Source organism: Pectinophora gossypiella, chromosome 9 (assembly GCF_024362695.1).
Source record: "Pectinophora gossypiella chromosome 9, ilPecGoss1.1, whole genome shotgun sequence".
Classification (NCBI taxonomy): domain Eukaryota; kingdom Metazoa; phylum Arthropoda; class Insecta; order Lepidoptera; family Gelechiidae; genus Pectinophora; species Pectinophora gossypiella.
In genome coordinates, this window is record NC_065412.1 from 16,182,403 (window position 1) to 16,197,507 (window position 15,105).

General features: G+C 37.5%; 2 protein-coding genes across 3 annotated transcripts in view; one reads left to right on the forward strand and one right to left on the reverse strand.

Annotated features, from left to right (window-relative positions):
* LOC126369633 (coronin-2B-like) overlaps window positions 1-1,579 on the reverse strand; it is a 32,215-nt gene extending 30,636 nt beyond the window's left edge. Inside the window, exon 1 of one of the 2 annotated variants that reach the window (XM_050014150.1) lies at window positions 1,329-1,579. In XM_050014150.1, the coding sequence (XP_049870107.1) occupies window positions 1,329-1,457 (129 nt within the window). In that variant the 5' untranslated portion in view covers window positions 1,458-1,579. The remainder of the gene's footprint in view (window positions 1-1,328) is intronic. The other variant, XM_050014152.1, reaches the window with a different exon arrangement.
* Window positions 1,580-2,404: 825 nt separating this feature from the next.
* Window positions 2,405-14,707, forward strand: LOC126369681 (probable phosphoserine aminotransferase). The gene is made up of 8 exons (XM_050014243.1): window positions 2,405-2,558; window positions 2,673-2,803; window positions 3,396-3,511; window positions 3,653-3,814; window positions 9,038-9,132; window positions 11,148-11,317; window positions 12,101-12,367; window positions 14,477-14,707. The coding sequence occupies exons 1-8, from the start codon at window positions 2,508-2,510 to the stop codon at window positions 14,580-14,582; spliced, it is 1,098 nt and encodes a 365-aa protein (XP_049870200.1). The 5' UTR covers window positions 2,405-2,507; the 3' UTR covers window positions 14,583-14,707.
* The last annotated feature ends 398 nt before the right edge of the window (window positions 14,708-15,105 follow it).

Genomic DNA, 15,105 nt, shown 5'->3' on the forward strand with positions numbered 1-15,105 from the left:
CCTTCACTTACAATAGGTACAAGAAAGAGACAGAGCTTTAGTCCTGTCGAATAAAGTAAAATAAAGTTTGTGTCCTCCCAAATAGGCATCATTGGAGGACATAACATATTAACTTTCAATAAGAGTTCTTTAATGACCCCACTTTGAAATTCAACTTTTTTAAAAATACTAATGTTACTCAGTCTGAATTGTTCACTATTTCACTAGATGGATGCACTGGGTGTTCCCATCCAATAGCGAGACACAGAGGTGCTTTTATTAGACAATCTATGATCTGTTGTATTTTTGTTACTGTCCTGAATACAATAAATTATAAAATAATTAATAGGAACTCTTATGCATTATTATCTCTACATATTGATTAGTTGCAGGCAAGGAAAACTACTGAGGACTTTGATAACAAATAAATACTAAATGTCAATTGATGTAGGTGTATTTGAATAGGAACCTAAGTAAACTCAAATGTATCTATGTAAAACCAAATAAATTTCCAGGAACCAATAATTACTATTAAAAAACTTTTCACATCATATGTGTGGTGTGACTTGAACAAATCTATGTAAGAAGCAATGGTTCTTAAAAACTGATACTGGTAAACTGGTAGACTTTAATATAGGTAGCTCTACCATAAAAATCTAGGCCTACCGAAGAATACTTCTACATTAAATAACTGCCTAATAGCAGGATATCCCGGTCGTGATTTAAAGACAATCTGTGTTATGTTATGTGTAATGGGGATGTATGTCACTCAGATTTATTACAACTACCTAGTTAGATATGGAACAACATATTTTATTAATAAAAATATGAATTAATAATATATTAATAATATAATAAAGCTACTAATGGAACATAAAATTTAAATAATAAGCTGTACATATGACAGTAAAGTTTTTAGTGCAGTGCAACTTTTTATGATCTTAATTTGTAAGGAAATCACATTTATTGTCACTACCACAACAAGTATTGACAAAGTTGCACGCAGATTTAATTAGCTCTATAATTACATGATAGCGACACATACTTTCTACGGAAACATCAACTTACATGCATACAAGTAATAAATAATGAGCTTAATCTGTTCAGAAGCAGAAATAAGGTTAGGCCAACCAAGTCTTAGGCATTTTCCTGTGCACTTACTTACAAAAAATTTAAACAACAAAAAGGAGGAGCCCCAGTGAAAGCATGGTCTTTTCAACAATAGATAGCCGCACTTTCTAGGACAAAGACAAGTTCTAAAATACCACGAAGATCGATAAAGTTTGCTGACCATCACGCCGCTATCTCTATATATGGCCAAATAAATACGAAATATAATATATTCTTACCTTAGTAGAAGGTTTATTGCACGCTCTAACGTCCACAAGAGCGCTGTTTTTCGCGGGACTCTTCTCTACAATGTTTATTATATCCAAACCGTTAGTTTCTTTCACCATCTCATCCTTGGCAGGAGGCATATCCTTTGCACAATACGTCAACACACTTCTTTACAAATATATTTTGAATAACGCGCTATAAATAAATAAACCAAAATATTAATTTTAAGACTTTCGGGTAAAAACGTCAGTCCACTTCAAGAAAATCGAAATGAATGAATGGTTTATTTGGTTTGTGAATGAGGTGAAATGAAGAATTGATTGACCGGTTGAATGAGTTAAATGAATTAAGAATGAGTGAACGACATAATAGAAAAGGTGAACGACCCTGTGATCGCTTGGTGATCGCCCACACCCACACTACAGTGAATGAATGATTATCACTTTTTCAGGCATCGAACACTAGTAATTTGAGTTTACCGCGGAAACTTTTCACATTTTTCAGGCTACGCGACGGTCCCTAAAAAACTATAGATGGCGCTGTACAGAGTTGCCTTCGTTTAACATTCTAATTTCTGTGGATAACAGACATATTCATCATAGCTATTTATTTCACTATTACTCCTGGCATCTAAAACTATTTTTCTTATGTCTTTCTGCAACTAGAACGGAATGCCCTGATTTGGGAACAAATATTTTAGGGAGGTCTTTGTCATCTGAGATAGTATCGATTAGTACCTACTGTTTCCGTACGAGAGCGTACGAGCAATATAGAAGATGTTATTTAATCAAAACATTGCTATCTTCATTTTATAAGGCACTACCAGATTATGTTATTTTACTATATTGTGCTTGATCCACGATAATAGATTACCAACGTTGTTTTTTTATAGTACGTTCGACAAAAGATATATTTGTATAAAAATGACGATTCAAAGTGTAACTGAGTAACTGAATATAGATATTTTTGTGTTTGAGTACATAGATAGGCACAATAATTCTACCATATCGGGCAATTGGTCGATTCATGTGATAAAAACAAGCCGGCTGCAAGTGCGCTCGGCACAAATACCTACTTGTTTGTCAAGTTGTTGGAAGCGTTTATTAGCCAAACCAGTTGTACATGATTGCTCCTTGCGTGCGGTTGTGCGTAGAATTATATTTTATATATACTCTGTTTAGTGCAAAATTATGGTTAAAATTCACAATTTCGGCGCCGGTCCGGCTAAATTACCTGAAGAAGTGAGATCAACTAGATTCATTTTAGGCGAACAACCTCCTCGTATTGTCTACGTTTTTAATGGAATGCGGTAAATGGTGAATTGAAAGTGTTTAACATATTTTTTTGTTTTATAGGTATACGAAATAATTAAGAATGAATTAACAAACTTTGACGGCTCAGGAATCAGTTTATTGGAAACAAGCCACCGAACTGCAACTTACAAAAATCTGAACACAGAAATCCAGAATGTTGTAAGACGATTACTGTAAGTTATACCTACAGTTCAATGTTATAGTGTCCACTTATATTGTAATGCTTTTAGTTACTATTTTATATAAATTTTATGATTTAGCTTACTTTTTTAGCCTGGCTGCATTTGGTCAAAAACTAAATAATGCAAGCCATTTGTTACAAAAACGAAGTACCTAATTGTTTTTCGTTTCATTTTATTTTTAAATGACAAAGATAAAAAATAAAATTTGTCTGTCTGTGTATTAAACTTATTTTTTGTTATACAAACTTCTTGCTAATGTACCCTAAAAGCCTAAAAGTGCTAAAAAGTTATTTTTTTATGACTAGCTGCATTTCATCATAAAATAAGCATTGCCATTATCAAAATGAAAATTTAATTTATTTTTATTTTTTTAAATGTGAATCTTAAAATATTTTATCATAAAATAGTGCCAGTATCGTTATTATTTTTATCGATATTTCTTTACTCTTATAATGCGAAATTGCGAAATACGCGAAATACTATCGCAGCTCTATTAATCTATTTTTTTTTGGCGCCATTTTTATTTTTATACCTATTCTTTTCGAAATGTCCCTGTGGGTTTTCATAGAAATATTATTTTCAGAAATGTGCCAGCAAATTACAAGATTATTTTCCTTTCTGGTGGTGGACAAGGACAATTTGCTGGGGTTCCTCTGAACTTGATATCTAGAACAGGCACTGCCGATTATGTTGTTACAGGTAATTTTATCACACTTTATTTTCCTCTTGCACACTTGAATAATATAATTAGTTATTTAGCTAAACCAGAGTTGTTCTTTATTAACGTTATTTCTGATTTACTTACCACGTATTTTAATAACCATTTTTTACAACTACCAGGGGCCTGGTCGGCTAAAGCAGCGAAGGAAGCGAAGAAATATGGCAAGGTGAACTTGGTGCTGCCTCCTACGGACCGCTACACTGAGGTCCCGGATCAGAGCAAGTGGAATTTAGATCCCAACGCTTCATACGTCCACATTTGCACCAATGAGACCATTCATGGTAATTATTGTTGTTTAATACTTATTTGGTATAAAATCATACTTGTACAAACCACACTTGTACATCCAGATACATCCTAATTCAATAACCTCTTATTACTACTATAGACAGATAAATTGAATGAAAGTAGCTATTCCGTTACTATGTTTAAGCAACCTTTTGAAGAAACTTAGTAATAATTATATGTTAGGTTTTGAAAAGTCTCTGATAGCCTTATTACTTGTTTTTAAATTTAAAAACCCCTGAGATCCTGTAATAATGTTTTGATTATATTACAGGACAATGTAAGTTGAAACAAATTGACATTCCTACCAATTAAACTAAATATTTTTAGTGGTCATAAGACATAACTACAACTACCTCTGACCCTATTGTGAATATAATACGCTAATAATTTTTTTTTTTTTATATATTCTGCTAACATGCGATCGGTCCCTCGACCATAAGCAGTTCCGTTATATTGCCAGTGGGATGTTAGGCATGCCTTTCCAGTGTCAGGTTGCCTTCATTTTGTTTCTCACTGCTGAAGTTTGTCCCAGATATGTTGCCTTTTTAGGCGTCTCAGCGGCAGTGGTTCACTTAAGGCCGATGCAAGCCTGTTTTCATGGTGGACAATCCTTTTTCTATAAGGCTCGATAATATGCTCTGCTTCCTCTTTAACAGTGGGCATTTGTAAATAGTCGTGAATTTCGTTCATTTTTGTATACCATGGTGCATTTGTTATGGTTTTGAAAGTGTTATTTTGGAATCTCTGGAGGATTTCTAGGTTGCTGTTTTTGGCAGAACCCCAGATCTGTATGCCATATGTCCAAATTGGCTTGAGCACTGATTTGTATATCAGTATCTTGTTGTTGACTGAAAGCTTCGATTTTCTGCCTAGTAGCCATTGTAAGGATCTGAATCTGTGGTTAAGTGCATCACGCTTCATTTGTATGTGTTCCTTCCAGGTTTGTCTTCGGTCAAGATGAAAACCGAGATATTTAACTACAGAACTATGTGGGAGAGTATCTTCGCCGAGCTTCACTGGTGGACAATCTCCCCGTTTGAGGGTAAATGTGACGTGATTTGACTTCGTCGCGCTAGCTTTGATGCGCCAGTTTCTCATCCACTTGTTTATTTTATTTAGGTGGCCTTGCAGTAGTTCTGAAGCTTTTGCAGGGTCAGCGTTTGATGCAAGAGCAGCGGTGTCGTCAGCGAATGTAGCAGTCATCACTCCATCCGTTTCAGGCACGTCTGCTGTGTATATTAGATATAGAGTAGGGCCAAGCACTGAGCCCTGAGGAACCCCGGCGCTTATGTCATGGAAGGCTGATGTTGTATTATTGTTCTTAACAAAAAATATCCTATTTTCAATGTAGGATCGTAGCAAAGTATACATATTGTGAGGCAGAGACTGTTTTAGTTTATACAGTAATCCAGCATGCCATACTTTATCGAAGGCTTGTTGTACATCGAGAAACACGCCTGAGCAGTACTCTTTGTTTTCAAGAGCTTTCCTGATTGTGTCAGTAACCCGATGGACTTGTTCTATAGTGGAGTGTTTGCTACGAAACCCGAATTGATGCTCTGGGATAATCTCATTATTGTTCATTACTTCGTTTAATCGGCTTGACAGTATTTTCTCGAAAACTTTTGATAATACAGGGAGAAGACTGATTGGTCGGTATGACGTAATTAGGTGTTCAGGTTTTCCAGGTTTCAAGATCATGGTAATTTGGGATACTTTCCATATAGCTGGATAGTGCGAGGTTCTCAAAATTCCATTAAAAAGGAGTGTAAGTAGTATGATGGCTTTTTTTGGTAGTTGTTTGAGTACTTCTCCAGTAATTAAATCAAATCCTGGTGCTTTTTTCAGTTGAAGTTCTTGTATTGTCCTTTTAATTTCAGTAGGTGTACAACTTTTTATAGGAAGGCTCAGCTGTAGATCACTATCCAGATACTGTTTTATTTCTTGGTCAAATATTTCATTTTCTTTGGAGGCATTTGGTGTAAAAACATTTTCTAGATATTGTCCGAAAGCCTCGGCTCTTTCTTCATCAGTTTTTGCCCATGTTCCATCTTCAAATGTAAGGGGGTAGTCTAGTACTTGTGGTTTAAGCGACGATTTGACTGTTCTCCAAAGTGAGTATCCGTTATTACTGTTAGGGGTAAGCCGTTCTAGGTGGTGCTGCAATGTGTCGTTTTCGATGTCAGCCAAGAATCTCTTGAGTTCAGAAGCAGCTTTGTTGAAAGCCCTTTTGTCAGATGTCAGACGAGTATAATGCCATACCTTTCTAAGACGTCTCTTCTCCAATATCTTCAATTTGACATCTGCCGGTAAGTTTCGAGATATGTGGTTGTGATCTTTTGCAGCAGGTGTGCTCAGCCAAGACGCTTTTTGTATCAATTTTGTTATTAACATACAAGCAGTGTCTATGTCTTGTTCTGATTTCAGTTTTATCTTAAGATCAATATTACTTTCTAAATAATTTCGAAATGAATTCCAATCAGTGTATTTGTTGTATAAATAAGGTCTTGCTGGTTTTTCAATCACTGTTGTGCTTAAGGTAGCAATTATTGGAGTATGATCGGAGGAACCATCCAAACAATTTTCCACTTTCATGAAATTTGCTTGTAATCCTTTGTAGACAAAGAAGTCCAATAGATCCGGCATTCTTTTCCTGTCCGATGGCCAATACGTTGGTTGGCATGTTGTTAAAACTTTTAGTTGGTTCTTATCAATACTTTTCTTAAGTTCCCTTCCTTTGGTTACTGTAATTCTACTTCCCCAGCAGGTATTTTTTGCATTCCAGTCTCCACCGATAATAAATCTATGGTCGAAGGTTCCAAACAATTCATCATACTGGTGAGCAGTTATATTATGTCTTGGAGGACAATATATTGACGACACTATGAGAGGCCCCTGGTTGTCATGTACCATTATAGATGTTGTTTGGATATGAGACTTTTTAAATCTCATTATTAGGTTATGCTTAATATTTTCCTTTATTAGAACAGCTGATCCAGCGTGAGCGGTATTGTCTGGGTGGCATGTTGTATATGTAATATACCCTTGCAAGTTAAAAACTGCTCTATCAGTTAATCGTGATTCTGTAACTAGTAGAATGTCAATATGATGAGACTTCAACAGAACATCAACTTCGTTTTTCCGGTTAGACAAACCATTTACGTTCCAAGTTGCTATAATTAGGCCCGCCATTTAATGTACCAGTTTATTAACGACGGTTGTCAAGAGACCCATGAGGGTTCCCATCTGTTGAATTAGAAGATCCAGCTTTTCAGCTTGTTTAATAAGTATTTTCTCAAGAGTGTTGTTGTTGAGATTTGCAGTCACTTGTGCATATGTCCTTTCTGTATTACATTCTAGAGGTTTTTCCATGCGAGGAAGTTGCGATTGTTGTGTGTAACGATCCGATTTTTCTAAGATAACATTGTTGGTTTTCATGGTAACAGGTTTGGTATGTTGTTTGATTGTTTTCCTGTTTTGTATCTCTAGAAACACTTTACATCCCTTATAATTAGCTGGGTGATCTTCAAGGCAAAGAGCACATTTAGCCGGTGTAGCTTTATCTTTTTTAAGACAGTCTGTGGTGTTATGATTCCCGGCACATTTCACACATCGGTACGGCCTCATACAGTTATTACGAGTATGTCCATATTGTTGACATCGTTTGCATTGTACAATAATATTTTTACGTTTTGGGTCTTCAATTACAACAGAAGTATTGTATATAAAGCGTATATTTTTTACGGCTGGGTTATTAGGGCTTGGTTCTAGGTTTATAAACCATGTGAACAAAGGAGTCTTTGTTGGTCCATGCCTGGCATTAATAATCTCTCCCTTTACCTTATTTCCCGTACCTTCTATGGCTTCTGCGATAGCATCAATTGGAGTTGAGGGATGTAAATTCCTAATAACAATCCTGTATGGTCTCTCATCCTTTCGAGTGAAAGTGTGTCCAATCAAGTTGTTCTCCCTAATGACTTCCATTAACTTTTTATATGCTGCAGTGCTATTGCAGTTAATTCTCAGTTGTGTACGAGTCGCAATCTTGTATGAGTAGTCTGATTTGTCAAGAATGCTTTCGATTAAGTTTGTTAGTTTGGTAATGTTTTCAACAGCATATAATATGATGGGCGGTGGTTTATTATTTATTATTTTGTTGGAATGAGTTGGTTTTTGACTGCTTTCCTCAACTTGTAAGATTGAGTATCTATTTTGTGTAGGTAACTCTTCTGTCTCGGACGATGGTGCTCTATCCAGCCTTCTTCGTTTTGATTGACGAAGTACGGGGACCTTTTGCCATTCGTTGTGGGGAGCTTCTCTTGGAGGTGGTATGTCGCCCACTGAATTATGCCTCATTCTAGTGTTCACGAACAAGCTAGGGTGAAACACTTGTTGAACAAGTTTCTTGGGTGATGCCTTGTTGTTTATTCCGGTGACATTAGGATGTTGTGAAGTCTGGTCACTCACTCTAGAATCATCTTCATTGTCCATGGTTGGCGGTAGAATTATTTTTTTTATTTGGTGACAACACTTTTGAATATGTCATATGACATGTTTACATTTTATTTTTTATTATTTTTTTTTTTTGGAGGGTAGTAGTGATTTTTGTGAGATGCGAGTTGTTATTTGCACACTGTTTTTATCACTATTTCACTCTGTTAGCTTTGCATAACAATATCACAGTGGAATTAGGTGTCAATGTTCACTTTGCTACTAGTTTCCTTCGTAATATCACAGTATTTCACAGTAATTCACGAAAATCTTCGACAGCAGGTGAGCGCGTGTTGACAGTTGACGTATGTAATCGCTAATACGCTAATAATAATAAGTTATGTTTTATAACTAATAATCATATATGTAGAATGTTGTAAATAACATAAAATATTTAAAAATGAGTTATATCTGTGTATTTACTGTGTTATTTTGGATGTAAATAACAGTAGAGTTAGTATGGAGCTGTGGAGTAAAGATTGATGTTTAGTCACTTTTATAAATTCACACCCTTTATGCACCTTATTTAACAATTAATCAAGTATCAAACTGTTATAAATAGTTTACTAAGATTGTTGTCTGCTTATCTTAATTTACACCTACCTGCACTACAGCAGTGTGGTGGAGTATACTCCATACCCCTTCTCGTTGACCAAGGGGAGGCTACCCAGCAGTGGGACATATACAGGCTGTTTATGTATCTATGTTTCCTTTCCCCTCTATAGGTGTGGAGTTTGACTTCATTCCGGACACCAAGGGAGTGCCACTAGTAGCTGACATGTCTTCCAACTTCATGTCAAAGAAAATCGATGTCTCTAAGGTAAGAAGAATTCATGATTTTTAATTTAGTATGCATCTAGAGATTTGCAGAGGCGGAGATGGGAGCCATCGGTACGGCAATGCAGGACGGAAGAGCCAAGTCACAGGGACTGTAACCTGCAACCTGACAGAGGGCAGCAGTAACTGTCAGTACTATTCAGAGGCGGAGGACAGGAGTCCTAGTACGGCTTTCAAATAGACTATTCTAGGCGCCATACCACTCGCGTCAGACAGAGTACTGCGGGGTGGAAGACAAGAGGGAAACCACTGCCCTATTTTTCCGTAAAGAGTAGCATGAAGATACAACACCGACAAGAGCGTGGCTCTTAATTTAGTTATGTGATGAAGCATTCAGAATTAGATGTTACATCATTATCCATCACAGAATCTCATATCAAAAGTGGATTGCAATTTATCACGGTTGGATATGGTGGCTCAATAGCCATGAGGCCAGGTGCTTATTATTTAACTGAATATAAATAAATAAAAATAGCCTTTATTCACTGACTTACATTGCTTTCTATTAATATTAAATCTAATAATCAGCCGACATCAACGACTTCGACACCCTTCTTGTCAGGCTGTCCTAGGACATAGGCCTCCTTTAGGCTTATCCAAATGTGGCGATCTTTGACCGCTCTTCTCCAGCTTTTTGAGAGGTCGTCTTCCATCTTTTGTTTTCCCTTCCCCTTCGACGTTTCCCATCTCGAGTGTGTCTTTATCTGAATATAAACTTATTATATAAACTTATTATATTATATTATATTATTTGTTTAACTTTAATGTAAAGTGAGTGTCCTCTTACGACAATCGAGTTTTTATTTATTATTCATGTCTTATGGGTCTGACAATGGCTTATTTTCAAACATGGTCCACATTCTGACGAGTTTGAAACATGATAATCTTGTTAAACAAACTGCAGTGTATGTCTTCTCTTATCGTGTGGGTTGTGAGGTGGATTACCAACCCCATCAACCCTGGTGTCAGGGTTATTATTGAGCCGCCAAAGGCCCCTGACATGGCTCATGTAACGATTACTCACTTACATCAGTAAATAGTAGCCGGGACCGACGGCGACGGCTTAACGTGCCTTCCGAAGCACAGATCATCTCACTTTAGGATAATCAGGTGAACAGCCTATGTAACAGGCTACATGTATATGGCAGTGTATGTAACAGGCTATAAGTCCCAATGCTGGGCATAGGCTTCCATCTATCATCCGGATGGTGTATTGAGCATACTCCGACACGTTGGTCCAGTGAGGTTTAGTGGAGGTGTTTTGTCTGGTTGCTAATTAATTTGCCAGCTTCCAGCCACCTGAACGCCTCCAATAGGGTATTAGACTGGGTCAAAGATACATTATTAAATGCTAGAGATATAAGCCAGTCACCTGACTGTCCGTAAAAGTAAGATGATTCCGTGCTTCGGAGGGCACGTTAAGCCGTTGGTCCCGGCTATTAGCCGTAAAAAACACCTCCACCAACCCGCATTGGAGCAGCGTGGTGGAGTATGCTCCATACCCCCTCCGGTTGATTGAGGGGAGGCCTGTGCCCAGCAGTGGGACGTATATAGGCTGTTTACGTATAAGCCAGTCTAAGGTGATCCTTCGTTATGTACAAAAAATACGATATAAAGTGTATGTTACATACTGAATAAAGATATTTTTGAATTTTAAATTTGAAAAAAATAGTCACGTTTTTCTTAATGAGTTATTTTCGAGTTACTTACTAATAAAGTAACAATGAGTGCGACATTCGACCGGTTTTATTGGTGACGTTTATTTTCATATTTTGACGTTTCGAAAAAAGTATCTCATTTGACTAAGATTTCACGTAGCTTAAATTATGTTAACTTTGGAAGCCCCAGATTTCCAGACATAATAGACGATGTACTGGTCACGGTTCGACATTTCTATCATAGGATTTCGTATCTTGCAGCTCTGCCCAGCCCTTTAGATATTGCAGGCGTGAGTTTATGTGTGTATTAAACTGGCTATTCCACCTCTGCCCACCCCAGTTCGGTGTGATCTACGGCGGCGCTCAGAAGAACATCGGCACGGCGGGCGTGGCGCTCGTCATCATCAGAGAGGACTTGCTCAACCATGCGCTGCCAATCTGCCCGTCTATATTGGACTGGACCGTCAACTACAAGGCTGATTCTATACTTAATACGCCGCCTATGTTTGCGTAAGTTGATCTTTATTTAATTATTTTTCTAGCGTGTGGATTGTTAGGCGGAATACCAACCTCATCAACCCTGGTCAGGGTTACTATTGAGCCACCAAAGGACCCTGATATGGCTCATGTAACGACTACTTACTTACATCAGTGAGTAGTAACCGGGACCAACGGCTTAACGTGCCTTCCGAAGCCCGGATCATCTTACTTTAGGACAATCAGGTGATCAGCCTTTAATGTCCTAACCAAACTAGGGGACTACAAAGTAATTTTTGTGATATGTCCCCACCGGGAATAGAACCCAGGACCTCCGGATCATGAGCCCAACGCTCAACCACTGGACCAAGGAGGTCGTTATTTAATTGAAAGAAAGAAAGAAAGAAAAATAGAAATGATTTTAAGGACATTGTTAGAATGTTCTTTGTGGCAATGGGTATTGATATCCTTTGGAATTCGACGGCTAAGGTTGTGAAAGATTTGACTAATTAACGTGAACTCGTTCACTCACTTCTGAATGTAAACTCATTCTAGTCCTACCTGGTACATCCCTGCTTGCTTCTTAAACGGGGAGCGCCGGATGGAACCCCGGCACCTGACATGCACCAATGAGTTATTGTTTTCACTAACACAGTTGCCTCGACCATTATAGACGGCGATTAACCACCTATCACGTTCTAACAGAAAACTTGATGACGCATGGGTTCTTAGTTCATTTTACGATGGATGTACCTCTGCGTATCCCAATTGGGATATAGTGTGAGCTTATGTTATGTTTACATTATTCCATTTCAGCATCTACATAATGGGCCGTGTTCTCCAATGGATCGAGAGGCAAGGCGGGTTAGACGCGATGGAGGCAGCTGCAACCAAGAAGTCTTCGCTCATCTACGACATAATCGACCAATCCAACGGCTTCTACTACGCACCAGTCGCGAAGAACGTTCGAAGCAAGATGAATATCCCCTTCAGAATTGGCTCCGCGACAGGCAATGATGAGCTGGAGAAGGAGTTCTTAAAGGGAGCTGAGGCTTTGGGGCTGATTCAGCTTAAAGGACACAGGTTCGTTTGAGAGTTTATCTTGTATGATGTAATGTTTCTTTTGTGCATGGGTTTATTACGTTTCTGCGGTATGTAGTTGAAGATATTGACAGAGATCAGTGTTTTTTAATATTTCTAATCTTTTTAAATATTTTGATTCCAAAATTTTAGAGCGTTTAGATACATTCCACAAATGCGAACCTTATTTACTTCAAACTATCCCCACTGCTAAACAAAGGATTAAGGGGACTTGATCCTTCTATTTTTGTTTGGTCTTGTGTCAACTCCGGCTGGTAAATGTCTCATCTTTTGCGGGGTATACTTTGACATCATGAGGTTCAATCAAATCCTCTCTTCCACTCGTTCAAAAGCATCTAGCGCATTCTATCGCCATTGGGACACGATCTCATTAACTGATGAAGCTTAGTCTCAATATTTGATAATACTTTCATTGATAATAGTTTAATCTATCTAAGTTCAATCTATCATGATAGCTAATAACAATTGGGTTTGTGTACTAGGTTCAAGATAAATTATAAAATTCTGAAATCTTTTTTCTATTTAACTTATTTAAAAATTACAATCAAGAAAATCGTAATAATAAGTCCGACATTTTATCACGTTTTTCTATGACGTCACAGTGCATTAACATACAATTTCATTAGAAATGTCGTGTTTTGTCTTTTAGTAAAAAGTAATTGATTTGACTAGTTGGAAACTAGCCGATTCTTCTTTTTCTATCGTATGGGTTGTGAGGTGGAGTACCAACCTCATGTGTTGCTGTTGCAGTTCCTTGTCATTTCTTCTCCTCAGCCATAACACCTTGCGAAATGACGTAAATTCAAAAATGTTACATTGACCTTCAATAAGTTTATCCATGATAATTACGTTGAATAAATGATTTTGATTTGATTTGACATCAACCCTGGTGTCAAGGGTACTATTGAGCCGCCAAAGGCTCCTGACATGGCTCATTATAACGAGTACTTACTTACATCAGTAAGTTATAACCGGAACCAACAGCTTAACGTAACTAGCCAATTGGTACTAAACAAATGCGACAATAAACATCGTACGGTCGCCCGTGTGACCTTGCGTTATCCACTTACGTTCAATAGCTGTTCCATTGACCCGCATCATTGAGTTGTCTCAATGATAATTTCATCAGTTGATCATTGAACATAGTACAATTTATTTGCACGTTTCACTTTGTACCAGTGACGGTGTTAATGGCGCTTAGTAGTTTTATAGAACTGCTTATGCTGCTTATGTTTCTCGAATAGACCTTAGTCTATTATTCTAATGCTCAATTTTAATAGCTCTTGGATTTTTTTTAATAGTCACTATGTCTGTGACAAAATACGTGTTAGTCCTGTGATTTGTCGTAATGTTACGAGCTCTAATCTGTTTGGATCATAGATATAATTGTTTATTTATTTATTGAGGAAAGCTAACAGCACGGAACCTTAAATAAACAGTACAAACATAAGCTACATTAAAGCCAATTACAAGCTTCCACATATAGAACCAAATTATATCAAAAGAAAGTCAGGTATACAAAACTAAATAATTAAAGTAAATACTCGCTGCTGTGAATTGCTAATATCAAGTATAAGATGTTTTTTTATGGTATATAAACTACACTTAAATTCATCATTGCTATCATCACTGCAGAGTCGATTGAATGTAGTAGTTGTTGATGTTATCACATAGTTTCCAGATTTGTGCTAGGTTAATAGCAGTATGCTCGCCCCTATTATGTGGGATTTAAACCTAGCTGCCCAGGAGTAGGTGTATGTAGTATGTACTAACACAGCCTATCCCATCGGGGGTCATCATCATCATCAGCCCATTAACGTCCCCAATGCTGGGGCACGGGTCTTAAACCATTACGCGGGCCCAGTGCGGATTGATGGTTATTAACGACTGCTAATGCAGCCGGGACCAACGGCTTAACGTGCCTTCCAAAGCACGGAGGAGCTCGAGATGTTTCTGTGGTCACCCATCCTATGACCGGCCTTTGCGAAAGTTGCTTAACTTCAACAATCGCAGACCGAGCGCGTTTACCGCTGCGCCACCGAGCTCCTCGACGGTATATTATGTAAATTAATTTAAATATTATAATTCCAGAGACGTCGGCGGCATCCGCGCGTCCACGTACAACGCAGTGACCCTACAGGAGGTCCAAGCTTTGGCCGTCTACATGAAAGACTTCCTCAAGAAGCATGCCAAGTAATCACCAACTCAAATACTAATATATTTTTTATATAAAACGTATCATCATTATTATTATGTAAGTGCCTTATTCTCGGCTGTGTAAATGTATTCCATTGTTTTTGGAAGTAAATTGTTTTTTCACTACTTTTATATTTTTATTTATCTCTCTTTATATTAGATAGGTATTGGTGCTAATTCCTGTAAATACCATCTAATTTTATTTTAAGTTATATCTGTCATTTTCTTATCCGCCGAAAAGGAAAGGGACGGGTAATCGACAAGCATAAAATTTATGGAACACACGTCAATTTTAAGCACAAATCTAAAACAACCGTCTAAAAATTTTACATCCGTCAATAACCCGACACAGTTAAGTAGACAGCACGTCAAACGGATTGCATACCAGCGACGTACCTTTTGATTCGCCCGGGTTATTCATTCATTTACTCATTCTTCCTAAAATTAAGAGCTGTGAATCATCCGTCCCTTTCCTTTTCGAGGGATATGAAAATGACGGATATAACTTAAAATAAAATTAGGCG

What these genes read in the sequence shown, in the direction of transcription:
- LOC126369681 (XM_050014243.1), top strand. Translation starts at nt 2,508, where the DNA reads ATGGTTAAAATTCACAATTTCGGCGCCGGTCCGGCTAAATTACCTGAA. An exon ending in CGGCTAAATTACCTGAAGAA is followed by an intron (nt 2,559 to 2,672) that starts GTGAGATCAACT and finishes TTTGTTTTATAG; the next exon opens with GTATACGAAATAATTAAGAA. An exon ending in AGAAAATCGATGTCTCTAAG is followed by an intron (nt 9,133 to 11,147) that starts GTAAGAAGAATT and finishes TGCCCACCCCAG; the next exon opens with TTCGGTGTGATCTACGGCGG.